Genomic DNA, 27,831 nt, shown 5'->3' with positions numbered 1-27,831 from the left:
TTTTTCTCATTGAGAACATCATTCTCAGTACTGCTGTTTCACTTCAGCAGTGCATTCCCGTGTTGTCTGCATTGCCAGTGAGATGCTCTCCAGCTGGCAGCCCCTCGTGCCCGCTGTGTTGGTAGGGCACGGAGGGGTTGCGGATGCCTGGGCAATGCATGAGCAGCAGAGGTGATGTGCAGGGCTGAAAAGGGCTCCTGCAGGCACAACACCTCTTTCTGAGGTGCCTGGGGGGGTCACATTGAATGAGCGTGCATCTTCACACCTCTTTCTCTTGTGTGAGCCAAGGTGGTTTTCTGGAGAGGTCAGCTGCGTGTCCTGGTGGGTGGCTCTCACAGACCCCAGATACCCATCCTGCCACATCAAAAAAAGAGAGAAAAAGAAGAAGAAGAAAAAAAGGAAAACTCGGGAGCGTTCCACGACTGGTTCCCCTGCTGGTGCGACATCCTGTTATTTCTGAACTCATGGTATTTTTAGGTTATTGACTGCTTTCACTCCCACTTTGAGAACGATGAAGTCTCATCCCGGGGAAGTGGCAGCACCACTCTAGTAACAAAATCATTAAATCAGTCACCTTCTCAGCAACACCATCTCTAGTGAAATGTCACCGATACCTACAGCGTTGTCTCTAAGAGGCTCATTTTTCATCAGCAAATTAACAGAGGAGGAAGGGATCAGCACGTGGCTGCAGTAGCACCAGGGCCGCACAGCCCAGGGGCTGGCTGTGGAAGCCAAGGAGCAACACGGCCTGTCAGGAACCAGGAGCCGGCTTCTGAGGGAAAGGTGCAGCATCTGTTGAAAAGCCAAACACTGACACGCAAAGTATGTGAAGCTAAAGCTAGCTGGAGTCTTTCATACTGGAATTAGAAACCAGTGTATCCCTTGTGAGCCCTGGTGTTTCAGGGCCCTTCACCTGATAGAAACCCATTGCCATCCCTCCATCTTTTAAGCCAGCAGGTGATAAAGAACACAGACCTGAGCTGGTGCTCACCCCATAAAACAAACCAAGCAAGGTACAGCCCTAAGACACGTTTGTGTTGAAATGTCACCTGGTTGTTTGCTTCTGAGGCACTCAAATCAGCTTTGTTTTCACAACACATTGAGCACTGCATTGTCATCAGCAAAACAATAACAGGAAAGCCTATAAAAAGGGCCTCCCCAGAGAACTGTTGGATAACAGATTACCCTGCAGATAGTTGTGCAGAAACACCCCTGCAGCTTTCGGCCCATCAGCTGTTCTGCTGGCAGAGGCTACGAAAAAATCTGTTGGTGGAGCTCAGCAGGATGTGAAATGCCTGTGAATAACGTTACTTCTGAGTCCATCTCCTCCCAGGCACTGCCCTCTTCTCTGCTCCTGGCCCCTCACCACGAGGCGGCAGGGGAGAGGTTGCCCCACGGGGACTGGAGGTGAGCAGGAGCGAGCACCCAGGGAAGCTGGCACTCTGAGAAAGGCACCGTGACTCACCTGGTGTCTTTGCTCTGATCACTTCCATTTCCCAGTCTCATGAAGTTTAGGCCCGTCCATCTTCCACTAACTGGGCTCGTACTGCCCCGATGAGCTAGATAAACATGGCAGAAGCAAACTCATGCTTTCAAAGGGCAAATCTCAAACAGCACAAGCTGGCTTTCAGGCATCCCTTAGGAGGGAGAAGCACAGCAATAAAGGCTGCGATTCCAACTGCTCGCATTTTACCACGAGCGTGCTGTGTGCCATTTAGCCTGCTTGCTTCGTGCGTCTCAGCTGCCAGTCTCTGTACAGCGCGAAATCAATTCCTGACAATCACAAAGGCACCGTAGAGCCCCATCAGGGTAAAGATTTAAATGAACTCCTATTCTCAGTAGATAAGTGCACTGAAAACAAATAATTGGCATATCCAGGATACAAGGAAATAAACAGCAATAACAATTAAACTTTATTTAGATTTAATTTGACATTTAGCACAGCAATGAGCACAGAAAGAAGTACCAAAATACCAAACTCATAGCTTATAAAATAATCAAATATATTTCATATTTAGTGAAATCTCTCTACAACACGTCAATGGGACTGCTGTAGGCAGCTCAACCCTGTATGTATATACATACAGCTGTGTTATATAAAATACTATATGTAGAGAAAGCACTGAAACTTAACACCAAAATAGAAAAGAGCTCAAAACTCAAATGCTCCAGATTTGATAGTAATACTCATTATCGCAAAGAGGTTCAAGCCCGCTGCAGGAAATAAAGCTCCAGCTTTGATACCATTGCAGGCACCAGCTGCGGTACTGAGCATGGGCTGGAACTGGCACACGGGCCGGGCTCCGGACCCTGTCCCTGCTCAGGCACACACTGCAGGAGCTGCTCTCCCACCGCTGGCTATCGCAAACCTGGCTGATGCGGGGTTGCCAGCTGGCATCATAAGCCAGCAGTGTGCCCTGGTGGCCAAGAGGGCCAGTGGGATCCTGGTGTGCATTAAAAGGAGCGTGGCCAGCAGGTCAAGGGAGGTGATCCTCCCCCTTTACTCTGCCCTGGTCAGGCCTCACCTGGAGTCCTGTGTCCAGTTCTGGGCTCCCCGGAACAAGAAAGACAGGGATCTCCTGGAAAGAGTCCAGCGGAGGGCCACAAAGGTGATACGGGGCTGGGAGCATCTTCCCTATGAGGAACGGATGAGAGACCTGGGGCTGTTCAGCCTGGAGAAGACTGAGAAGGAATCTCATCAGTGTTTACAAATATCTGAAGTGTGGGAGACAGAGGGATGTGGCCAACCTCTTTTCAGTGGTCTGTGGGGACAGGACAAGGGGCAATGGCCACACAATGGAGCCCAGGCAGTTCCGCACCAACATGCAAAAGAACTTCTTCCTGGTGAGGGTGACGGAGCACTGGGACAGGCTGCCCAGGGAGGTTGTGGGGTCTCCTTCTCTGGAGATATTCAAGGCCTGCCTGGACGCCTACCTGGGCAGCCTGCTGTAGGGAACCTGCTTTGGCAGGGGGTTGGACCCGATGGTCTCTGGAGGTCCCTTCCAACCCCTTCAATTCTGTGATTCTAAATCAGTGGGTACAGAATGTCACAAGGGTATTACTCTGAATTTCAAAGATGCCCCTTCAGCAGATGACTAATTAATTCCAATTAGCTTTTAAAAATCTAGAAAGCTGCTTTTGTACAAGGTCAGGTTCCTCCACGCAGTACCATACGTTTGTTCTGGCCTGCAAGCAAGCAGCATGTGAAGCAGCATCCTTGCTGCTCCAGGATAGCAATGCCAAATGAGGTGCTGATCCCAGTGAACATTCCCACTTGCCCTGAGGGTGGACAAGGTTAGTGTTGTACTTTAAATCCCTGGTGATTTGGAAATAGGTAAAAAATTGTGGCATTCCTGACAGCATCACTAAAGTACAACCAGAGTCCAACCCCCACACGGGTACAGAGCCCCGGTGCTGCTGGTGCTGTGGGTCACAAGCTGGAGATGCAGGCCGAGCCGAGGGACCTGTTGCAGCAGCAGGGGAAAAGCAAGGGTGCTTTGAGGGCACGTGACTCGCAGTGAGGCTCTGTGTCTGCTCTCGTACCCGAAAATACCGTTGTGCGCTCATTTGTTTCTTTTTGGCACGATACAGCGAGTAATTTCCCTGCCTGTTCCCTCTAGGGAGACAGCCAAGAGCCCTCTGGGGACTTCCCTGGAGAGGGTGAGCCCTGGCACGGCTGCAGGGGTCAGCCCGGGAGCCCGCGCCACGCCGCCCGAGGGGGAGCCTAACCCATGAATAATTCTCTAATTGCTCTTTCTCATCAAGCCAGCCGTTGCGTCCTCAATTACACAGCAACAATACTATGGCTAACAGGATGAACTATAATTCATGGCCGATATTAGCGTTGTTATTTTACTATGAGTAACTTCCTGGTAATGGCCATTTGAATGTGGCAATATCAATTAAGTGAATATAAATGCTTAGCCTCTGGAAAAATCATTAATAAAAATTTCATTCTGATAGCCTCTAATCACAGCTAAATACAATTACTCTTATGAGGCCACTATAAAAATTGTTTTTTCTCATCAGAAGAAATTCATAAGGTTTCCCAACTGTTCGTAATAAAGAGAACACTATATAGAAAAGTCCAGAAAATAAGCACACATTTGTTTCTCAAACCCCATAGATAAACATGACAATATCTCTAAGTTACTGGCTACTGAACAGATTTCATGTAGCTATACTTAAGCTGTAGCCTAGTATAAATGTTTTCAAAGCAGTGCGTTGCTGTTTCGTCTGGAACAGCTGCACGGAATCTCTTTGATGTCGAGCTCTTGTGGAGGGACGGCATTTCAATTCCTCTTTACGCCTCCAAAGTGCTGAAACAGGAAGAAAAATATATTTAATCGGAATTGCTACATGGAAAAAAAAAATAGCCTTGAATGCAGTAGCAAGAAATAATTCATAGCTGCAGTTGTGGCAGAGCTACAAGAAGCCATACTCATTTGTATTTCAAAGGACAGAGGGAAAACAGCCCGTGTTTCACCCTGCAGCACCCCTCCCTGTGGTGCCGTGCAGGGCATCGCGTCCCTGCCATGCTGCAAACACGGCCGGCGGGTGTCATGGGCTGCCCGTGCGCTCCTGTCCCCATGGAGCATGCTGCGGGGTACCTGAGAGGTGCCCAGCCAGCCAGCAGTGCCCATATTTGCACCCACCCATCGTGTGCCTGGTGCCTGGGTCACCCCGGACCCCCTTTGCTCAGGAAATACCAACTGTAATAGCAATCCCGACTGGTACCCTGCCTCCCTAACCTGGTGTGCACATGCCCAGTGCACTCGCTGCCCAGATAGTTAAATACAGTCAGCTGTATTTAATGTTTAACGTCAGCAAACATTTGCCCCCAGGACATATCAGGGAGTTATTGCATGCATTAAGGAAGTACCAGAGCGGGCAGCACTGTCTTCCTGCGGGGACTTAAAACTGAAGAAGCAACAGCAGCCAGGTCAAAGCAGGAAGAAGAGGCAACACAGTTATCTCCAGGCAGGATCTCTCTCTCCCGCGCTTTGTAAAATAGTCATGTGGATTTGTTTGCCTTGCTTTGCAAATATTTTCCAGGAAAATGTTTGTTTGGGAATGCTCTCAAAAAGCAATGCTCAAGGAGTCCTCCTAATGACCTCAGTACATTTTCTGAGGTATTTCCCTAAGTATGATTTTTGCAGACATCCCCCTTACTGTGCAACATTTACCAGAGAAAAAGCAGAAGCTGAAAAAGGCTTCTGAAAAATCCAGGGGCTCTGCTTCAAAACTCTATGAGTCAACACACACAGTTTCTGCTTGTGCTGGTGAGCCCCATCTCACCTGCAGCAAGGGTCTGCCTGCCCCCTGCCCGCCAGCCTGGACAGCCCCACGCTGCCCCGCTGCACAGCAGACTTACTGCTCTCCTGTTCCAGTGCTGATGCTGTCCACAAACGGGATTTCTTCCCTGTCTGTCTTCCCCAGAACAAGCTGGTGCTTCTCCATGTTTATGACACACTGTAAAGAATAAATGTATTCATGTAAGAGGGAAAGCTGCAATTCACAGTGGTCCCAGCTTCTCCAGCATGGGTAAAAGCCCTACTAGAAAACTTTTACCTTCAGGGATTTCAGTGTTTGCAGGCCAAAGGAGAAGGATTTCTCATTGTCTTCTGAAAAATAGGAACATTTGGATTTATACATTCAAAATGATCTCCCACGGCTTTCTGTAAAGTATCTACACCCTTCCTCGATAGCTGCTCTGCTAAAAAAAAACAGTCTATAAAGGGGTTGAATTACTCCAGAGGGGAGCATAGGTAAACGAGGACAGGCAGGGGAGACATGGACCCATGGCAGAGAGCAAGCTCGGTGCTATCAGCACAGCCCTGCCGAGCAGATCCTCTCTCCCTCCCGCACTCACTGCCCAGGCAAACGGCTGAGCACGGCCCATGCCAGGGAGGTCAAGGTCCGTGGCCAGCCTCGCTCCAACTTGCTGTGGCTGCTCTGCACATAAGCATTGAGCCCAGAGCATCAATCCAGGAGTTAATATAACACACTATCAAGAACAGAAGTAATTCTATTTGAATTTTAATGTGTTTCCTGAAGGCTCGTGCTTTCCCTCAGGGTACTCCCAGCGGAGCACTCACCCACGACGAGCGCGGCGCACTCCACGCGGACCGCTCCCACCGTCAGGACCAGATGGGCAATTTGGCCGATGACCCTCTGGTTGTGTGGTAAGGAAATTGCCTCCTCCTCACTGGGAAGCGCTTCAAGATGCTCCTTTAACCTGCACGTTGAAAAAAATTGTGACATGAAACAGCCACAGTTCAGCCCATCTGGGGAGGAGCAAACTGCGTTTGAAGGGTACTCAGACTTGAAGTGCTCTTAGCTTGTTCGTGTTACCAGGCTGCTAACAGATGCTGCTTTCCTGGCAGGTTTTCTGCAATGTCCTGTGTGTAGTCTGCAGCTCATACCCACTTCAGTTCACAGCACCATCCCAAGATGCAGCCATGGGGTTGAGTCAGGCCTTGTTTGAAGCGAACTCTGAATGTAACTCACGGCTTGTGAGTTCTTTTTACCTGAGGAATCTTTTGTTTAACATTTCCCCAAGCCTTAGAAAGCTCCTGATCTAAAATTGCTTCTAATTTAGTGTTGGAGGAATCAAGTGATGCTCTACGTTGACTTCCATCAGCTGAGATAACAACATTTTGTCTCCATGCCTTAAAGCTAGGGCAATGTGTGTAATGCTTGCTTATTAGCAGATACTACTGCTGGCTGTCTTCAGAGGAAGCTGTGACATATAAATCACATTCAGCCCAAGAAAAGAAAAAAAGGTGTCACAAATATCTCAAGTACAGTAATTTCTTCTGTCTGTGCTCCAAGAACTATTCTGACAACGCTGATTAATTATTTAGCTTTAATGCGTCCTTTAAACCGAACTAGAATCTAATGGAAAAGCAGCCAGACAGTAATGTCTCTCTCAGGTAAACGCTGCATTTATTTTTGTCCATTCAAAGAGGCAGAGATGCCAGTGCTGAGGTTAGGATTGCCCACATCATTCAGCACAAGTACAAAGACCAGGAGAGGCAACAAAGAGAACAATCTGGATCCCCTCTGACTCTTTACTTAGAGACTGGCCTTGAAAATGCTGTCAGGAGCACATCAAGTCTATTGGCTCCTTGACCCTGAGCTGGCTTGTTCTGCCCCAGAACTGCTCTGGAGCAGGCATTTCCCAGCGGCTTCTCTAGTGACTGGAGGGAAGACATGCAGGCTCGGGTCTCTCTTCCCTTCCATAAGCCCCCAAGCACAGCCTTGCTGTTCAGTTCTACACCCAAGGAGGATTTATTGCACTGCAGTGACCTGAGAGCTAGCCTTAAAGGCAAGAGAAAGACCCCAAAAGGCACAATGACAACACACAGGTTTTTAAAAAGCCTGTGCCTCAGGCACACGCATTCTGCCCAGACCCCAGACGAGGCAGCAGGAACCCAACCCCAGCGCCCCCAAGCCTGACCTGCAGGCAGCAGCATTCGGCACAGCATCCTACCAGGCCCTTCAGCCCCAGCAGGAACAAGCACGCTCAGTAAGTCACTTCCCCACTGCTTTCCAGGGCTGAATTTAAACAAAACTCGTGTTTTATCATCGCCACGTGCACTGGACTGCTTTGAAGTGAAACGTGCTGGAGCAGTGCCTGTTGTTGCACAGGGCCTACCACAGAGAAGGCAGAACAGGCTGGGCATCAAAGCCCCGTTTTTTAAGCTGCTTGGTTAATCTGGCTTTAGCTTTTGTCACGGCAAACACAAACAGCAAGGGAGCTGCAAGAAGCTGGTGGAAAGGCAGTCCTGCTGGTGCCTGCCAGGTCAGTCCCTGGGCATGTTTCTGAAGCTGAGAAGTGCTGCAAAAAAAATAAAAAATAAAAATGCAGAGGACCAGCATGGGTAACATGGGCAGCATAGGGACTGTCACAGGCCATCAGTGTACAGCTAGGACGTGTTGAGCAGCCAGTGTAATATCTTGCAGGATGAAGCCCCTCCACATGCGCTGTTATAATCCATAAAGCAGGCTGCGTTGCTTCACAGCGTGCCCCAGGAAGCACTGCCAGGCACCATGTTTCTGCAGGACAGAGCCCAGCCCACCAGAGCACACTTACCCCAACCTGTCCAGGCAGGCGGACGACATCAGGTTGTGCTGCGAGCCCGTGTCCACCACGGCCTTCAGCTCCTTCCCAGCGCACTGTGAGGAGCAAGCAGAGAGGGGAGACAACACATGGGGGGGGAAGGAGGAATGCAGAAGCACCGGTGTTTCGTTACATCAGCCCACACCTTCCTTGTCCCCTCCAAGCTGTCTCAGGGCATGCCCTACCACATGTACAAGCCCCACAGGACCACCAGCATTAGCACATCACCTTGTCCAGCCCAGCTGTTAAACTGCTTTTTGAGAAAGCTGGGGCTATGAAATAACACAGTGCTGGGCACTGAGGGGCTCCAGCTGCAGACGCTGGCCTTGGCATCTCCTTGGCACCCTATAGCTGCTAGACCTGGTGTATGGTGCAAGAGGGTGCTTTGGAGCAAGAAAAATTTGGAGCATTTCAGTGTGCTCCCCCAGCCTTGCTACTCTCTACAGCTTGAAATCCGAGAGAAGGCATCCATCAGACCAGTTTTCTCTGTGATGCTTGGGTGTTCATGCCATGGCAGCCCCAGGGCTGTGGGGGCAGGAGCAGTGCAGCCCTGGGCAACCCATGAGCTGCACGCAGCCGCCTCTAAGGCTGCTGCAAATCTCGGGTGATGCAGAGCTGCTGTCATTCCTCACGCAGGAGGAGATGGCTGCTAAATAGCAATAGGTTTTTATTTCGCTGCTGAAAATGACTGCTTTTCTCTTCTAGAACTAAACAGGGTTTTGTCAAAATAATGCCTTAAGCTAACATCCCTAATCGAGAAACAAGGAAAGCAAGAACATCGCGTGAGGCTGTCAAAAATAAAATTTGGAGGAAAAAACAAATAAAACTGAAGGCTGTGGAATATTACCTGGCAGCTCACCACTATGAACTCCTCATCCTCCACTTTCCTGGAGCTGCCCAGTTTGGTCTGATTCAACTTATTGGTCTGTGCTGAGATGTCACTCTTCGGAGTCCAGCTGCCCCGGCTGCTTCGCAGTTTTGATAAATTTGTCTCCATTAAGCGTCTCTGCAGGATATTGTGTGGTTGCTTTAAGGGAACACAAAAAGAGAGCAGGGTGAAGTCAGTGGAAAGCTCCAAAGTGACACACGCTGCCAGCCTGCTGCATGATCCTCCGGTGCCCCTGGGTCAGCATGGATCTCACAGGAGGGCTGCCCCCAAGTCTTCTCTCACAGTGATCAGAAAATTTCCCGTGATTTCCAGACTGCATGCATTCGTCCTAGGCTGCACCCATTTGTTCTTGTGCTAGCTCTGAACATGGCTTTGATTAAAGAGAACTACTTGGCATTGGTGAGGGAATAACCCTTTTCAAAAATATTAAGCAGACTTTGGAGGCACATCTTTCTTTTTCCAAATTCAGGATTTGACTTCGTATAGGAGTAAAAACAAATCAGGCTTTTCAAGGTGTTGTTTCCACTCTGATTGTCGTGATCTGTTGATAAGAGTATCAGGAATTCTGCAAAACTGGGAGAAGTTAAGAGGTAACAAAATCAATTGGAAAATTATGTGTACTAGATAAGTATGGAAAAGGCTCGTGGAGGTGCTGAATGAACACTGCTGACACTTGGCTCAGCACTGGTGTTGCTGATATGCAAAATAGCTGAGTCCAATCTCCACCGGTCATGTTCTTTGCATGGATCAAGCCAGAATTTGAAAAGATGATGTGGGTGTTTGTGTGTTGGTTCTTACATGTGCGAGTGAACAAGGCAGAACTGCAAGGAGTGAGCTTAATTTGCTGCCTAGTGTTAGATCTGGTCTTTGGATCAGAATTTGATCAAAAATAAGGCTTTTGCCCTGGGTTTCTCTTCCCAGCACGTTTCTATTTAGCAGCTGAGGTAAGTGGGACAAGTCCTAGGTGTCACGCCATGGGAGAGAAAGGAGAGGAGAGGCAGCGGTAACACGGCCTGCGGTAAGTTCACCCCTACAAGTCCCCGTGCATCATATGGCTGCCTCTTGCTTTCCGTGTCACTTCCATTTGCTCTGTGAGAAGCACGTTGCCTCTCAGTATCTCCTCTGACTGCTTTCCCAAAAGCCTTTTTATATTTAATGCTAGTCATGGACGGATGCACACACGCTGCTGGAGGTGAAATGACTCTACTTGATTATCTGCTCTTTTCTCTGCCTGGCTAAGCTTCCCCCTGCCCCCCGACCTTTTCTTGTGATTCTAATTTGTCTGCAGTAAGAGCTTTTTACTGTCTCATTCTTGAATTTCTTGCATTCGTATTAAATACACTCGTGTGTCTGCAAAGGCATCTAGAACAGCAAACCCCTAGTTCTGAAGGGATTTCGATGGGATTGGGATAATTTTGAAAACTTCGTGCTGTAGTCCTCCAAGCTAGCCAGCACGCAGCCTCGCACACAATGCCTCATCTTTACAAATATTCTGGACGACATGTTAAATAACAGCACTTACAGAAGGCTAATGCAACTTGGCATCATCCTAAAATAACTGAGGCGGCGTTGGTGCTTCACATCCTGCTGTGGGCAGAGCCCTGGCAGTTCAGCTGGATGTGAATGACAAAACCAGGTATATGCTGTAGATAGCCATGGCCACAGGGACACGTAGTCTCCTTTTTTCCCACACTTTTCACTGCTCTTCTGCATACAACTTGTCACTTGAAATATAATTTCATCATCCTTTCCAGCTGCAGGTGCTGTGTCTGACACTTGAGAGCACATCCTGTGCAAAGGAGAGACCATGGCTGTGCTCCTAGTGACAGGGAAACATCAGATCCTACAATATGCCACCTCCTTCGTGCACAAAAAGAAAGAAAGATCCATCACTGCACTGGTGAGCTACCGCTCTCCTGACAGGATCCACAAGACTAAACTGCAAGAGCCAGTACTACTTAGCTAGCTGCCAGGTAGGCAGACTAGCTCCACTATCAGTGGTACAGACCCCATGGTGAGGGATGAAGAAATCGATTCAGAAGCAAGCACTCTCTTACAGGAGGTGGGAGCAATAGGTGCACAATCAGCACTATCCCCACCTTGAAGGCTCCACATCCAAGCAGCAATGCAAGACAGTAGCTGGCACATCTTTGTTATCCTTTACGTTTGCCCGCCACACAGACACATCGGGAGGACTAAAGCTTCACGGCATCAAACAACAAATGGGGGCAGGGGCTGGAGAAAAACAGATGAAGTTCCCAGCTGGATGGAAGACTGCCTATCATAAACTGGTCACCAGCTCACATCCAGCCCTGGTCCACTGTACCTAGGACTGATAGGAACTCATGTGGTCATAAACCAGAACAGTCAGGATGCGCTCTCAATGTGCCTGGCCTAAACTGCACTGCCAAAGCCTTTTGAAGGGACACCCTGGAGAAGAAAAAGTCACCAGTGCACACATCACTGCTATTTTGGCTGTCATCTATCCTTGGTTTCAACCTAAAAAAATTTCACAAGTTCACCTACAGATCATTAATTAGTTACATGCACGGGTTTTCTCAGGCCCTGGTTTTATGACTCCTGTATGGGATCCATAACCATAACAAAAAAATACCTAGCATTCAGCAAACATTTACCAACCACATGGGACCATCTCTTGCTAATGCTCGTTCTTTTGGAAGCAGCAGCGCATCCTGCCTTCAGGGGGGGAGGGAGGAGAGGAGTGCTGGAAAATGTCGCTTACTCGTGCTCCAGTACATAAATAATCCGGCAAAAGGGGGTTGAAAGGTTCCCTGTAGCACCATTCTGTCTCAGACTATTAATTAGTTTGCTTTAGCTTGTATTTCTCAACTCTCGTGTGCAACAGAGTGAGGGATGTTAGTCACAGAGATGACTCAAGTGATGGATACATACTTGGTAAACAGATAATGTGCTAGGGGACATGTGCAAACGCAGTTTTTGCTGGAAAACTGCAAGCAGACCATTTATGGAAGGGAAATGGGGAAAACCTCTTCAGCGACAGATCTGGAAACCAGCAGTGTTCTCTCCTCAGCTCAGGTTGGCAGAGCAGCCAGGACCGATGTGCACAGTAACGCAGGTTACTGGGTACTGTCTTTCTACACATCACACAAACCTGATGAGAGTTTTATAAGAGAATAAAATGTTACATACCACCATGAAAGTGGGGAAAAAAAAATCTTTCCTACTATTAAATTGCAGTAGTAAAAAAAATATTTCCTGCTATCGTTCAGAAGAATGGATGTTCCAAACAAGCCTTTTTTTTTTTTTTTTTTCCATAAAATATCTCCATTTCCATCCCTGCGACTTTGCAAAAACCTGCAATCTTCTAAAAAAGTCAGAGTAGAAAACTGGAAGAAACGAATGGAGACATCAGGTATTGCTGAACCTATTTACCGGTGTCTGTCAAAAATACAAATAAGTCAGTCCACTCTGTTCCTCTCTGATTGATACACAAGTACACACCACAGTTCCCAGTACGCATTTCCATGGCAGGTTTCTCACTATTTTGGCTTCTAGATGAGGGGATAACAAGACCAGTCACAACAGTTTCCCTCAGGTGAGAGCTGAAGGTCAGGGCAGATGCCAGCTCCTCCCTGCCCCTAACCAGCCTCACAAGGTTTGCCCTCTCTTTTGTGCCCAAATAGTTTGGGGGAAAAAAAAAAATAATAAAGTTTTAAAATACCAAGAGAGCTCCTCCCAGGAAATAACCACATTCTCTCTCTTCTTTGCATCCCCCATTCAAATTCTATCAGCAGCCTCTTCTTGAGCATCACGTCATGGGACAAGAGATGCCTTCTGCTCACCCGCACGCCCCCGCTCTCCCTAAAAGAAGGCAACTATCTGGGTTAGCTGAATGGTGGTGTCCACACTTGAAATCAACTGGATCACTGCTGATGATCGGGGGGCTCAGACACGTGCCTCACACACAGGTAGATCTGTGTGCCTGGCCCTGGGGCCTGACGGCCTCTGTGCTTTCCCCCCAAAGCGAGGAGGAAGCTGCCAGCTTCTGCTAAGCTCCGTGGGAAGGCAGAAATCTCCTGCGTCAGAATTAGCTAGTGCCTCTTGGACAAAAAGCAGATGGGCTGTAAATCAGTAAATAATCTACACATGTTGAAAGGGCAGTGAGGAAAAACTCAGCCTGGTGTGGCAGCAAAATAAATTACACGAGATACTAGAAAAGCAACTTCTCCTTCCCATCATTTTCTTCTGGTGTTCCTTGCCTTTCCCTCGTCCCAGGCTGTGAGTTGCTGGGCCACCCATCCCCAGCAACTCGCTCTGCTTTGGAAGCCAAGCCTGCATCTTCAGCCTTCATTGCTTGGTGGAAAATGCAGTACGAGCTGGTGAGAGCAATGCTGAGCACACGGAGGATCTGGTGGCAGGCAGCACACCGTCCACCTCAGGCAACAGCTCACGGGTACTGCACTGGAAGGCCCAAATCCCAGCTACTGACCACCTTGTGCCAGTCCCCTGAGCTTTGGAGAGGTGGCTGATAGCAAAGCATCAAAACAAACCCAGTTTCTGCTCATAACCATGCGTGTTATGAGCAGAAATGAGCTGGGTTATGTGTCATAAACCAGCTGTGTGTTTGTCAAATCCAGCATGCTAACCTATGGTTTGGTCTCGTATCCTACAAATAAAATGAAATACATACAGGGAGAAAGGAGCTAGAAGAGTTTGGTTCAAACCAGAGTAAGATACTAAAACATATGGGGCTTAATACGGACGATTACAACAAGTATTTACTGGGGAACACCAAACCTGCCCACGCAGGGCATCACCAGGAGAGCACAGGCTTCCAAAGAGTGGGAGCACAGCAGCTGGAGGCGCCCAGGCGATGTGCCCCCCTCTACATGCACAGCACTGCCGGGGGGCCAACCCCGGGATGCAGCCAAAAGGAAAAGGATTTATCCTTGAAACAAGAGGAGTCACCGCCAGCTGCCACTGAAAGCAGTCACCCTGGAGACAGGTTTTGTCCTCGCCACCCATCCCCAAACCTGAGGAGCCATTATCTCCTCTTTTCTCCTGCCGAGGCTGATGGAAAACCCCTGCAGGAAACCCTGCATTAATAATGTCAGTCGCATCAAATGCTCTTCCACCTACGTCAGCACAGCTGTCACACAATTTTAAACATGAAAGGATGCTGCTTTGTTGGGAGATGTGTGGTTTTTTGAAAAGAAGGACGTGCAGGTGTCCTGAGCAAGGACCCCTGATGCCCTGGGCCTCCTACCTGTGCTGTTCGAGGCTGTGCTGAGGTGGGGGTCCCACCTGCCCAAAGCAGCGCCAGAGCACGACGTGTTTCAGAGGCTGTTGTGCTTCCCCAGTCTCGGAGACGTGCAACCTCCTGCTCCTCCCGGGGACCAAAGATGATCCCTGCTAGTTCCAGCAAGCCAAAAAGGTGACCAAAAGATGATTCCTGCTAGCGCCAGCAAACAGGTGCAGCCCTGGTGCTGCTCACACACCACCAGCAGTCCATCCCCAGCCACACGGCACCACATGAGCTGGGGCAAGAAGCCATGCATGGGGTCGGGCACAGCCCCACAGAGGGACCCCTGTGGGACCCCTCCTTCCTGCTGCCAGGGGAGCAGCAGGCAACGATGCTGCACGTGCAGCAGCCACTGGCATGGGAGTGAGGACAAAGCCTCAGATGACGTCTCAGTGCCCAGGGGAGTGAGGAGCCCCGTGCTCTGCCCACAGCCCGGCCCTCAATGCTGTGGGAAAAGACACTTCAGCTCTCAGCACCCCTGGCTCTGCTACCTGTTGTCTCCCTCACCGGGGCAGAGGGGAAACCCCTGGTTTTCTGCCACGCCAAGTTATTTGGTCTCTGCAGATCACAGCGATAACCACGCCAGCATGCTCTGAAAGTCACTTTGTAGCTCCCTAACAGATAACCACAGTTCGATGGTGACTTAGCAAAGCTCCTTCCAAGCCTTTCCCCAGCCGAGAGACGTGGCTGCCTAAAACTGCAAAACGTTTGGGATGTTAAAAAAAAAATAATCATTTTTGTGCACAATGCAGAGAACGGCAAGCTCGTTCCACTCGTCTCACCCAGACGAAGCTGACCCTAAGCCAGCTGAGCAGGAAGGCTGTGACAGAATACAATTAACTCACTAAAAATAAAGATTAATATTTTTCAACAAACCTATATCAACCATTGAAAAAAGTAAATATGAAATCTTACAAGGTGCAAGAATTTTGCAAAAACTGAGGGGAAAAAATAAAGAAAAGATTTCCCCAGTAAGGAATGTTTTCTAGACTTTGCTTCTTACATTAGGACTTTTTCTATTACATTTAGGTATTTTTTCCCATTAAAGAAAGCTCAAACATTTGTGCACATTATTCAGAAGAGCTCTCCAGCCTTAGAAATGGAGGATATTATGTGTCAGCTGCAGAATCACATGGTTCATTACATATGTATGTATTTAAAACCTAGCATTAAGTTTCTTCGTAAAAATTACCACATATGCATAAGCCTTTATCAAAGCGTAATCGTGACAGCTTTATATTGTGAAGTCCTGCTGGCTGTACTTCGCTGAACCTTTTGTGATCACGTTACGCACACATCTGCATCCCAGACAAACGTGTACATATGTATGTATTATATGAAGCCATTTTGGTTTACTCTGATTCTGAGAGGGTTTTTGTATAGAAAGCCGTATCCAATTTTCTGACATCTGTATCAATGAAAAAAAAGCTCTTAGATCCAAGTGCCAGACATGTGAAAGCACCTACTAGCAAACAGCAACCTCATGTGATCCATAACATCATATTTCCACTTCCTTTCCTTTACATACAAAAGCCTCATTATTATACCAATTTCTACTTAATTCCTCAAGCAGCCAACTCATTCTCTTAACAGTAAAATAGCATGAAAAAAAAAAAAAAAAAAAAAAAAAAAAAGACACTGCCCTATCAGATTCTTAAATCTCATTATGTGCTGTCAGTAAACACAATAAACCTTACAGTGTCTTTCGAAGTCCCCAGCTTCTTCAGCCCATCCAGAGGAAGGAGATCTGCAGAATCCTTGTGAATAAACTGAACCGCCTGCTTCATCCTCCTCTGCTGGCGGAGAGACGCAGCTTCCCTTATCTCCACTTCTTTTCTACTCGGCTCTGTCAGAATACCTGAATAAAACATCTTTCTGCCTGCGCAGAGCTTGCTTCTCAAAGATGCACCTCTTGGAGGGACAGAGCAGGGGGAAGATCCACTGCCTGTGCTTTATAAGCGGAGCCTCGTGACGTTTGGAGACCAGCAGGTACTCCAGCCAGCGCCGCGTAGTAAAGGAGGGGTTAGGCTCATTGCAGTGCATTGCACAAACAACGCGGGTGAGCTCAGGCACACTCTAAGGGAATAATGAGCACTGCTCCTCCTCGCTGCCTCTCCTGAAAGGGAGATTAGCCGCAGGCGCCTGCCACCGGCACTGCTCCCGTGCCAGGAACCGATCTCGGTCAAAGAAACGTCTTGCATGGTGACTCTTACGAGCGGAGCCAGTCTGATTTAAATGGGCTCGATCCAGGAAAAAGGCAGGCAGGCATCAGCCTTCAGACACACCTGTGGCTCTCAAAGCCCCCAGCAGCATCACTGGCAGAAAAGAGAGTGAGTGCCAGTGCTTTGACAGGGCTGCCAGCAGCCTGAGAGCCAGCGCAGCTCTGGAGCACAGCCTTTTGGCCTGACGCCGGTGTTTGAAGCAGCCCAGCTGATGACAGCTGCCCAATACCAATGTGGTCCTGCACGGTGAAAGATTTCACCAGAAACATTTTAATTTATTGTGTTTTCTTCAGAAGGGCCCAGACGCTGCAGCTCAGCAAGCAGACATTCATGTGAACCTTTCGAGCTATTTGTTGCAAAGAGAAGGCGCATGATTAAATACAGCCCTGTCTCAGGAGATACAGCACAGCTCCGGAAACATCCCGCGTGGGATTGGTTTTTGTTAAGCTAAAGGACACTTCTGATGTGATAGCAAGCATGCACAAGAAAAGCAGAGCTTAGCCCAGGATTTATGTCAAGCCTGATTCCCAGGGCACTTGGAACCCTGAGGAGGAACCACAGCTCCTGATGGTGTCTTTCCTCTCCCTGCTGATGCAGCCCAGGCTCACACTTGCTGCTCACAGACACCACCGGCATTCGGCCAGTTTGGCAGAACGTGCAGGGGGGGCACTGACAGCGCTGCCCGGACCCAGCAGCCCCGCAGGCTGGCACACGGGAGCTGTGCTGGTGCAGAGCCATGCCTGGAGCAGGGCAGATGTGAGCACCACCCGGGCTGTGCTGATGCCAGAGCAGCCACGTGCTGCAGGCAGGCATTTCACCTGAGCTCTGCAGCCACAGCCGGCCCAGCTGTGCTCAGCCCCTCCTCACATGACCTCGCAGAGAGGAAAAATCAGATGAGAGTGCAAAACGCACTGAAACGCAAGCCCATTATTCCACAGCCTCACAAAAAGGCCATTACGCGTGAGCCAACTCAAGCATTCACTGAGCAGCCTGTGTGCAGCAGGATAATGAGGCTGACAGATTGAAGGGGGATATAGTTTTTTCTCCCGTGCTGACTTGGTTCATTATGCAACGGGACCATTGTTCCACTATGAGCAAACATGCCTGAGAGGACAAAAGCACCTTATTTTTCACCTTGGGAACTATTTGACACTTATTCACCTGATTAAATAAAGATACATGGCTACATTTGAGCTCTCCCAAAAGGAAGGAAGCACACAAGAAAACCAAAGGACTTCCACTGAAACCAGGCGGTGACTGTAATATAAAAGCTCCCTGGTGGAGTGGCACTCTGCCTGGTTTACCAGCAAATGCCCCATCAGCTCTGGTTTATGGCAAGAAGAGTAAAGCTGCAAGAGCAGGTGGAGCATTTAAAGCAACCCACGCACTACAGCTCCAAGACCACAGGCTGGGTATTCATTTAGCAGACAAGCATTTTGTCTGAATCACACAATTTCACTTTCACTGTGTGTTATAAATGCACCTGATACCAAAAGATAAGAAAAAAAAAACCTGCCCTGTACTTAAGGGTAATAAGCAAGATAAAGGTCCTAATTCCCATCCTGATTTTTAATCATGGGGAAGAGGAAAGTTGGAGCAGCAGCGTATCATCTGCCCACACTACTTAAGATCCACAGTACAATAGTCGTTTAGTTTGGATACCTTGAAAACAGTGGCTAACTCCTGAGTTGGTTATTCGCTTGCAACAGATTAGCCAGGGGTATTGATGGCTCCCTCCCAGTGCAACGTCTCTGAAGGAGAGCACACTCACAAAATGCTCATCCTGCTCACTGGAGACTGGTCCGCACACGACCATTGCCTCTCACTCAAGAAAAGCCCAACAGACTAAAATGCCTTTCTTACCCTTTCCCGACTCCAGCGCAGCGTGCACACATCTCTGCACAACACAGCATCAAGGCTGATGTCAGCAAGAGGCTTCAAAAGGCTGCAAAACCCCTCCATGCTGGGGGTGCTGGCCCTGCCTTCCAGGACAGGATGGCTCTGCCACCGAGCTCTGGTACTCACCGCTGCCGGCACGGACAGACGGCATGCACTGCAGGCAGCACGTGCTGGGGAGAGGAGTTAGGAGAATACAATAAAAGAATTTACTAACTTTCTAGAAAAGGGGGGACTGAGAGAGGGAGTCAGGAGAATCTTATCAAGTATTGATAGAGCGCTGACAGCATTAAACTAGGATGCTACTCAGTGTCTTTGCTAACTATGGTGCATTGTGCAAATTAACTACAGCAAGAAGCCATGGGCCCCTTTCCAAGGTCAGTCTCCTAATGAGAGTGTGAGCCTATCTTAAGAAACTGGCAGAAACTGGTCCTGCAGATGGACAAGAGCCAAGGAGCAACTGAGTCTGTGCAAAGACAGGAGGTCAAGGAGCGGTGATGAGGAAGAGTCATCAATCTTCATCCCTACGACCCCCAACAACCACCACCAGAATACACTGCGCAAACCCAGATGGGAGGAGTTTATGGAAATGACTCCTTGGAACTAATTTTAATACGAAGCGGGGACAGGTTATGAATATGTATACGCATATTGTGAAACTCCATGCGTATGTAACTCTTTGCTGCATATAACCAAGGCAAGTTGCGGTGTCAGGTGCACATGACTTTGGTGGGACTACCCCCCGTGTTGCCCAGCGCTGAATAAACATACCTACTGTACAATCCTACTGATTGGGGAGCCCGTTTTCCACAGCTCAGTGGAGGCTGAAGGCAGATGGCCCCAGAGGCTCCCGGCAAGGCTGCCTCACAGGCCCTCCCCCATGCCCAAGATATCTGTTGGCCCAGCAAAGCCGAGGACAGGGGCGCTTTTGTCCTCAGCACCCAAAGCTGCTGCAAGGAGGAAGCATGAGGAAATGCTGCCCTTCCTGGCCTCTCAATATGGGCGCTGGGGCACAAGAAGGTGGTGCTGAACAGCAGCACAAGCCCCCTCCAAGGCAGGGCAGAGGACATGCCGCACTGGGGAGCTCATCTAACAGCCTCCCTGCAAGATGGAGCGGCATGGCTCCTGCCTGCAGACAGAATTTGCTTTACATTTGATGTAAACTCATTGAGCTAAACACCAGGAATTTTATACCCCACTTTACAGCCATGCTTTATAGGCATACTACCCAGTCACGCATGCAGGCTAACCAGTCTAAGGAAAGAAGAGCTGCTGAGGTTGTTTACACCCTCATTTCATCTCCTCTCTCAATGGAAAACAAAGAGCAAATCAGCAAAGCGGGAAGTGGGTCAGTCAATCCTGGTCCTCCCCCCCCCCCCCTTTTTTTTTTCTGATCTCTCATCTTATCTTAAAAATAAGTGATTTTTAGTACTTGCCAACATATCCTGAAAAGATGCAGAGATGCCCCAGAAAACTCAGAATAAGAAACAGATAAAGCTGTATAATTCAACAGCAACAGAAAAACAGACATGAATCCCAGAAAAAAAAAAAAATAATAATAATAATATAACCCAGGACAAAGACAAAACTCTACAGGAAAGAATTTCCAGAAGACAGACTGTGGAGGGCTCAAGAAAAGGAAGCCACAATAATTACTGTAGAAAAATAAATTATGCTGTCCAATAATGCAGTCTATATAATGGTCAGCTCTAGCACTTTCAGACAAATTACTGGAATAATTTGGAGACTTAAAAATTGCCTTTTATCAAAAGTTTGGATGCAGGTATGGCTAATGTGTCTTTCAAAGTTTTTCATGGAGCTGAAAACACAAGAAAACTTTCCTCACCTGCAGCTTCCAAGCAAAAGCACATTCTCATCTCTTTCTCTCCCTTAATCTCCCTTGAACAGCTTTCTTCAGGAACTCTACCTGAGCAGCTGGGCAGGAAATGGTGGCTGTAGAAGGGCAGGTGACACTTCTCCCTGGCATGTATTACACTAAACTCTGTTCAGTGCAATAAGATTATTCCAGCACAAAACTTTCAAAATGGTTAGTTTTAAGAAATACCAACACATGCTAGCTCTCACCCTCTCACATATATGCTGGAGTGGAACTGCAAATATTTATTTTGAAGCAAGCTACATATATATTTCAAAGTGCCAACCATAACTACATCATTCATACTTCCAAATCTCAGTGGATTTCACTTCCCCTCCTGCCCTGCAAAAGGCAGCTTGTGTGCTGATGGCTTCCTCTGCTGCTGGGGCTTTCCACGCCGTAAATTTTATATTCAGGTCATTAAAGATATAGGAGGGATCTTGTCAAGGCTAAACCTGTGCAAGTCATTTCACACCATACAAACACGATATTCTCTCTCCTTCTCTGACTCACAGAGACCAAGGAGCAGCAGAGCCAGGGCACGCAGGAATGTCACTGCTGAAGATTTGCTCAAGGAGATTTCTGAGCTCTGAAGCACGGGAGGAAGAGGGCGCTGCTCTTCTTCACATCAAGCCCTGTTCTGGTCTGGCAGCAACTGCTGAGATCTGAGATTCAGCTGGGAGCCTCCCTGAAAGGAAGGGTCTGGCAGGACAAGACACTGACTCTGAGGGCCAGGAGGAGACACGCTGGGTGGCACAGTGAGGCACCTGCCACAAGCAGGCTGCAAGAGCCCAGGAGCAGCTTTGTGCACCCATTGTGGGCACAGGAGCATATGAGGCTTTCCCCAGCAGCATCAGGAATCCTGGGAGGGTGAAAAGCACAGAAGACAGTGAAGCAACACCTTTTGTGGTGACCCTCTCAGGTGCTGCAGCCTGCTGCTTTCAAGCCTCAGGCAGTCTGCCTGCAGCACCGAGCGTCAGAAGGGAAAGGCATCTCCAGTTGCAGGTGAAAACAGCTGACAGCTGGGTTCATGCAATGTGTTTAAGATTCCCTGGCTCATCCTAGAGTCAACCAGAGATGTCATGCAATAGCCAGATTTAGTCTCTTCATGCAGAGCACCTGGCCAAGGCAAGGCCTGACAATACCCTGTAACAACCAGAGCTACAGACTGTACCTAAGGGGAGTGACTGGACCGAACCTCCCCACGAGCCTGCTGCGTTATTTTGCTGAGTCTGCTTCTGCTGACTTCTTGAGAGAATTCACAGCCACCCCTAACAAAGGGGCTATGGACTCCTCACATCAAGGGAGCCCTGGGATGCTTCCCTGCCATTAGCCATTGACACCTAAAGAGCCCAGTATCTAAGATGCTGCTAAACAGCTGCTGCACGAGCAGGAACTGCAGAGAATTTTCCCCAACAGAGATGTGGCTTCTTTTCACCCCCACATATTGTCCTTGCCCAGTCAGCAGTTTTCTTGCCTTCTTCAGCCTGAGGGACAAGGGGTCTGCACAGCAGCCATTACAAAGCCCCAGTTATGCTAGCAGCCAGGAATCTGCCAGCGTGTTGTGGACACAAAGGAGTCCATTCTTGGTCTAAATACTTTGATACAGCAATCCATTTTCTACCCACCAACGCAGTTAAAGCACCTGCTTAAATACTTTGCTAAAGGGGGATTGCAAGCAGATGGCTCTCTGGGCAAAACTCCTTCCCAGCGTGGAGAAAACTCACTTCTTTGAACATGAAATATCAGCATGCACACAAAACCTCATGGGATGTTTGTTAGAGCAATGGTACTGAAGCGAAGCCTTTTCAGTGCTTAATGTATACATTACCCTGGGAAACTTATTAGATCAGTGTTTGCTTTTAGATCTGTGTGGCTAATTAGTCATAAGGCAGCTGGCCAAATTTTTCCTTGAGTCAACACCTTGAACATTAGTGGAGATACATGACGCCCCAGAATGGCATCTATGCCTAGCTACAGTAATGGAAGTAGTTTACTAAACGGATTCAAACTTGGCAGCAAGAAGTTTTAAATATTTACCCATAGATTTCTGCAAACATGGAACAACAGTTTGTCATTTTCTCCCTCTTTCTTTCTTTCCAAACTAATATATTATTCTCAGAAACAACTGACGTGGTGGGGAGGTGACCACAATGGACCAGGAGAAGATTACCTCAAATTCATTTTCTATTGTGATCTGAAAAGTGCCTTGCTTCCTGCTAGCTAAGGTTGTTATATCTAGGGTTATCCTCCCCATAACCCTGTCTCTTCATGGGTTTGAAATGCAGGATAAAAAGTAAATAAATGTTGCTATGGAAGTGTTTGCCTGAAGTCATTGTTGAAACTTGACCTGGTGGATGTGTGTAGATAAAGGAGGTCTAAATAGAAATATCATACAAAAAGCATAGCAGCTTATATAGCAGAAGGCACCTTAAGTCTCTTGTCTTTGGGCGACTGGTTTAGAATGAGCACTGAAGTGTCCGGGCATGGACACTTGCACAGGCTATTTGGAAGCTCCCAGCCACACGGGGGAGCTTGGTCCTGAAAGCAGCTATGCAAATCTTTTAAAAGCTCTCCTCTTTTTCTTTTTTTCCCAACTAGAGAATTTTCCTCATCTTAAGTATAAATCTACAACAAAGGTATTCTCATTCTAGATGCTTTGAATGCTATCAATCCCAAACAGCAGTATGCAGGGAGAGGGAGGGGGAACTCCTCAGGCAAGGTCTGTGAAATATGCCTCCTGGAGAATACAAATCTCAGAACATAATTTAAAAGCAAACAAGCAAAAAAAAATACTTTTTTTTTTTAATTACTGTTTCTGGAACAGGACTAGTACAGGTCAGCTCTGAAACGGTACTGCTTTATTATTATTTTATTATTGCTTTAAAAAAAAAAAAAAAATCCTTTATGGCATACTTGATTTACCAGGTGACTGTGACAAAAATGACAGGGTATAAAATAAACCCAGTGATAAAATAAGCAAGTTCAACAGAATTAGATTTTCTGAGCTCTTTTGCAAAAGCCCTAAAAACAGGTGCTTGTTTCAACTGATGCCGATGTGGGATTCACCAAGGAATGTTCTTACTACATGTTTTAAACGAGTGACTGTGAACCCCTTCTGCCTCTACCAATTAAAGAAGTATTCACATAGAGACTTCATTTGACAAGCATTTCCACCTTCTTATGGAGCTCATATCAAAGACAGCTTTGCACTCCCTTCTTCAGAAGAGAGGAAGAGGATGGGAGAGGGAGTTTTTTGTTTGTTCATACAGGTTCTTTATCAAGCCTGGTATTCCTCTAATTTCCCATCAGAGCAAAAATCAATGAACTCTGGATTTGAGTGCTTTAATTTCTGAAAGGAAGAAATTTTATTATTACCCAAAATAAAGATAATCGGGAAGTTAAAAAGTATTTAAGTCCTGAGTTCATCATTTTTATCTAAACAACTTTATTTTGGAACTTCAAGACAAAAAAAAAAAAAAAAAAATGAGCCTAAGGTATTTTACAGTATCCATTTAAGATAAAAATACGATTTATATCAGCATTAGAGAGGAGGTCACCACAGTGTTAGTCAAACACAGGATCTCTCACCTCTGTGGCGCTCTTATGTTTATTTTATGAAGCCAAGACTCCTACACTCTCAAGTGCTGCAAGTATAAGTGAGCTACCATTGTATCCCCCTCCACAGTGCCCGTGCAAAATTGCAGCAGCTCATAACTGGTAAGATTTAGTGAGACATGTTACTGGATACTCGGTGCTAATATTTGCTAATGCACAGAATCGTCAACAGTACTTCAATGTAACTCTCCTAACACAGAGGTTGTGTTTGCCATGTTGTGGTTTGGTTAAATATCTCCACCTTCAAGTCTAGCAAACTGAAAGATACTTCAGCTCATGCTGCATCGGCAAAGGAAGCCAGCTCCCTAGGAGAGCAAGAACATGTGCACTGCTACTGATCACCAGTGCTTTGAAGTATTTCTGCCCGACCTTGGGTATCATTCACAAGATCGTCTGTCCCACCACTAAAATAAGTCAAGCTGTGATCAAACTGAGCAACCTCCCCTGAAAAGAGGGATGAAATCAGTAGCTGATTATACATACAATTGTGTATTTCCAAAGACAAATGCTCAAAGTCCATTACTGACATCTGTAAAAACTGGAGGGATTTGGTTTTGCCCAGATCAGGCAGAGTGCCAGAATCTCCTACTGTTCACAGAATTAATACAAACTGAATTTACACATTCACAGCCTATTTCCTCCAGCTTCCTCTGAGGTTTATTCTACCTGGAAATCAACAGCTTGCGACCTGCACATTTTCTTGCTAGTGATTTGGAAGAGGAAAGGAATGGCTCTGACTAAGAGTTCAGTTCAGAAGAGGGTCTGCTCCCACTGCAATCTGAAGGAATGGCAATATCTGGCCCAGTGGCATGGGTCTTTCCAGGCCCCACATTTGTATTTTGTAAAACCATGAAATAATGCAAAAATACGAGCTCACTTACAAAATCAATCCCTCTTCTGCAGAAAGTTTGGTTGCAGTGGTTGGAACCAAGAGCTGCTAAATGGAGAAAATCTAAACTGGCTGTGGGTGACAATGCCCTCAGAAGAGCTACCTGGAAGCTTCTGTTACAGTTACTCAGAACATCATTTCATGCTTAGGGGCACGTGCCTCGCAGAGAGTTTTCAGTGGATAAGGAAACAATCTTTTCGATTCCACCGAAGCCGCTAAAGCTAACCCAGGATAGCAAGATGTTTTTCCTTGTTGCACTCACAGATCTGTGCAAGAAGTCAAAAGTACACCACGAGCTGCTGTAGTAACAAAGTCCCCACGCTTCAGCTACAGAACACCTACATCAAAAACAAGACCTATCGCTGTTTGTCAGCATGGGTTTTACCTTTTTTTTTTTTTTTTTTTTTGGGCAACATGCTGCCATCTCGTGGGGAGCGTTGTGGATGGTACCACAGGGCTGGCACAGCTCTGATTCCCATGGCATGAATGGCACAAACAGGATTGATAGCACAGGGGGCTGCAGCAGGCTAGCACCCCCAGGAACAGTAGTTACATACAGGCCACTACAACTCATGCCTCACTCTCAGAGCTCCCCAAAAATCCTCAAAAATCTCCTTATTCTCTGCCAAGAATGGACCCATAGAAGTGTTTGAGGGAGACGTGAGGCTGTAAGCTTGTTAAATGAAGGTGTGCCAGAGCACGTGCTTACAGCATCTTAAGTCAGACCTGCATCAGGATCAAATTTTACTGCTACATTATTGCACGTAGAAACACATCCTGCTAGGCAAGAGAGCTATGGGCCAAGAGCAAACGGTCAGGCTGGATGTGTGTGTGTCTGTGCAGAGCCAGGGCAGGTATTTCAGAACGGCCATGTCCACCCAGTGCTACAGGCGCTGGCTGGGGGCTCTCTGGACTAGCCGAGAAGACAGCAATGCCTGCAGTGTTAAGCATACAGTTCCTAGACCTAAGTTTCCTTCCACTGAATGAAGTTGCTGTTCTCAGCATGGATGAGCCTTTTCAGGGTTTTATTTTTGTAAGTTTGCTGAGAGAATTAGCACCTACAGGAGCCAGGGCACAGTAGTTATGCTATGTAAGCCAGACAGGCCCCCTGAGCACTTTTCTGCCAGTCCTGTTTTTACTAACTGGTACCTCTCTGCTTTTCCACACAGCCCCTCACACCAAGCATGACACCAGTCACAGCTAATCGGGGGGTGGCGGGGAGAGGCACCCTAATTCATGAGCAGGGTTGTGTCTTACACAGGCTTGTCTTATGGCAAAGTCCAAATTCCCAGTTTTCTGAATTCCCACATTAAATCCCAGATATATCATGATCTCCAGTCTTAATCCAAGCTGCTGTTCATGGCTAGCTCATTTAGATCAAGCAGTTCTGGATTTTGCTCCAGGCAGCACCTCCAGCAGACACCTGGCATTTTGTAACAGGCCTTTCAACCGGTGACAGGACATGTGTAGCTCCTGGTCATGAAGGGGGCGTGAGGTGGATGCTAGTGCCAATGCAGTGACAACTCCTAACCCTGGCTGTAAATCCAGAGCGAACTCCCTGGCTACCTTTTGTGCCACACTGACGGCTAACAGTGCATTACAAAAGGATGTTCAGTACCTCCCCAAATGCAAGTGTGTGTCTGAAATTTCTTTTGCTCTTTCATTTAACCCCAACTCTTTCCCATTTGTTTGTGGGCCAGGAAATATAGTTACATAAAGAAATCTGCAAAATAATACACCCAGAGCCTTGCAGGTCCTACAGCAGCCCCTTGGGGCTGCCAGCACACCAAGGACAAGCCAGCAGGTTCCTCAGCTGCAACACTGGCCAGCAGCAAGTGCTGCATCATGTCCTTGCCCTATGCTGCCTGCTCTCTGCCCCACATGCCCTTTTACACACCTGTAAAGCTCCCATATTTGTCTCAGAGGCTTTACGCATTCTTGCCCAGCACACGCTCCCTGCAACAAGTGCAGGGCTGTGGGGAGCCCCTCCCCTGCCCACCCTCATGCATCACCCCAAAACAGCAGCCTGCTGCCAGGACAGGGCACGGGGGGCTCCCACACACAAAGCCTGCTGCACCCACCCTGACAGCAAACCACTCCCCCCAAGTTTGCAACCCCGACCAGCTTGTTTCCTTTTTTTTTTTTTTTTTTTTTTTTTTATTATTTTCACTCATTATTCCCTCTCATAAATTGCATTTTTGTGTGCTGCTTTCATGACAGCTGTTTCATCCATCTTATTCTCATCAAATGGATATGTACACTGCACACACACACAAGAACACACACTATGTGTGTGCATGTTTAACATACCTCTACATTCTTCCAACTCCTGAATTTATTTCCAGATAAAGATTCTCCATTCAATTCATGTCTCAGGCTCCTGTCCATGTTTAGTAATTTGTTCCATATCTTCCAGTGCAGCAAGCGGGAGAGAATGCACAAAATATGTTCAGGCTACCACTGCTGTATTAGATTCAGGCACAGATGAAACTTTCCCTAAACCTGGCCAAGCATAAATGCACACTAAAACATCTCATGGATATTTGCAGTGATCTTAGTATAGTATGAAATACTTGATCTAAGAAAAAACAACAAATTGCATCTCAAGTGACTGTTTCAGAATATTTCTGTTTCTAGTGTAACTTTCTCTCACCTTAAAACTATGCAGCCCTCATTTCCTGAGCCTCAGGATCACCACAGATAGGATACTTCATGGCACGTAATTAAAATCCACATCTGTAAGGCTACAGTGCCTATTGAAGAAAAACGTTCTAGCAAAAAATCAGGCTTCAGTTGTGTTCGGTCAAATATAGCGGCCAGCCAGTGTGAAGGAGTTTCCTTAATAAATTCTGTATTTGTAGACACATTCAGTTAGGAAAAAGATTTCAAGGTTGTGCTCCTAGCTTATTCTTTTACGTTGTGCACATGTACTAAATGGGCTTTGCTACATACACCTCAAAAAAACTTTATTACTATACACAGTGTTTAGTCAGAACAGCTTTAGTGACAAATACATACCTGAAGCATTTCCC

At 47.4% G+C, this 27,831-nt stretch overlaps 1 protein-coding gene across 2 annotated transcripts; it reads right to left on the bottom strand.

The window, feature by feature from the left end:
• Positions 1-1,890: 1,890 nt before the first annotated feature.
• Positions 1,891-18,640, bottom strand: NRIP3 (nuclear receptor interacting protein 3). Of its 2 annotated transcripts, none has more exons than XM_084521610.1 (7): positions 18,384-18,640; positions 8,973-9,152; positions 8,099-8,181; positions 6,099-6,238; positions 5,572-5,624; positions 5,375-5,472; positions 1,891-4,319 (listed from the first exon to the last, which is right to left on the bottom strand). In XM_084521610.1, the coding sequence occupies exons 1-7, from the start codon at positions 18,480-18,482 to the stop codon at positions 4,304-4,306; spliced, it is 669 nt and encodes a 222-aa protein (XP_084377736.1). In that variant the 5' UTR covers positions 18,483-18,640; the 3' UTR covers positions 1,891-4,303. The 2 variants fall into 2 exon arrangements, with proteins under 2 accessions (XP_084377736.1, XP_084377735.1); XM_084521609.1 differs by lacking the exon at positions 18,384-18,640 and adding an exon at positions 15,996-16,308.
• Positions 18,641-27,831: the final 9,191 nt, after the last annotated feature.

Source organism: Aythya ferina (assembly GCF_964211825.1).
Source record: "Aythya ferina genome assembly, chromosome: 5".
Classification (NCBI taxonomy): domain Eukaryota; kingdom Metazoa; phylum Chordata; class Aves; order Anseriformes; family Anatidae; genus Aythya; species Aythya ferina.
The sequence above is the reverse complement of the archived record's forward strand: the minus strand, read 5'-3'. Positions and strand labels throughout refer to the sequence as shown.

What these genes read in the sequence shown, in the direction of transcription:
- NRIP3 (XM_084521609.1), bottom strand. Translation starts at nt 16,169, where the DNA reads ATGTTTTATTCAGGTATTCTGACAGAGCCGAGTAGAAAAGAAGTGGAG. An exon ending in GCCTGCCTGGACAGGTTGGG is followed by an intron (nt 6,239 to 8,098) that starts GTAAGTGTGCTC and finishes TTCAACGTGCAG; the next exon opens with GTTAAAGGAGCATCTTGAAG. An exon ending in AAACACTGAAATCCCTGAAG is followed by an intron (nt 5,473 to 5,571) that starts GTAAAAGTTTTC and finishes TATTCTTTACAG; the next exon opens with TGTGTCATAAACATGGAGAA.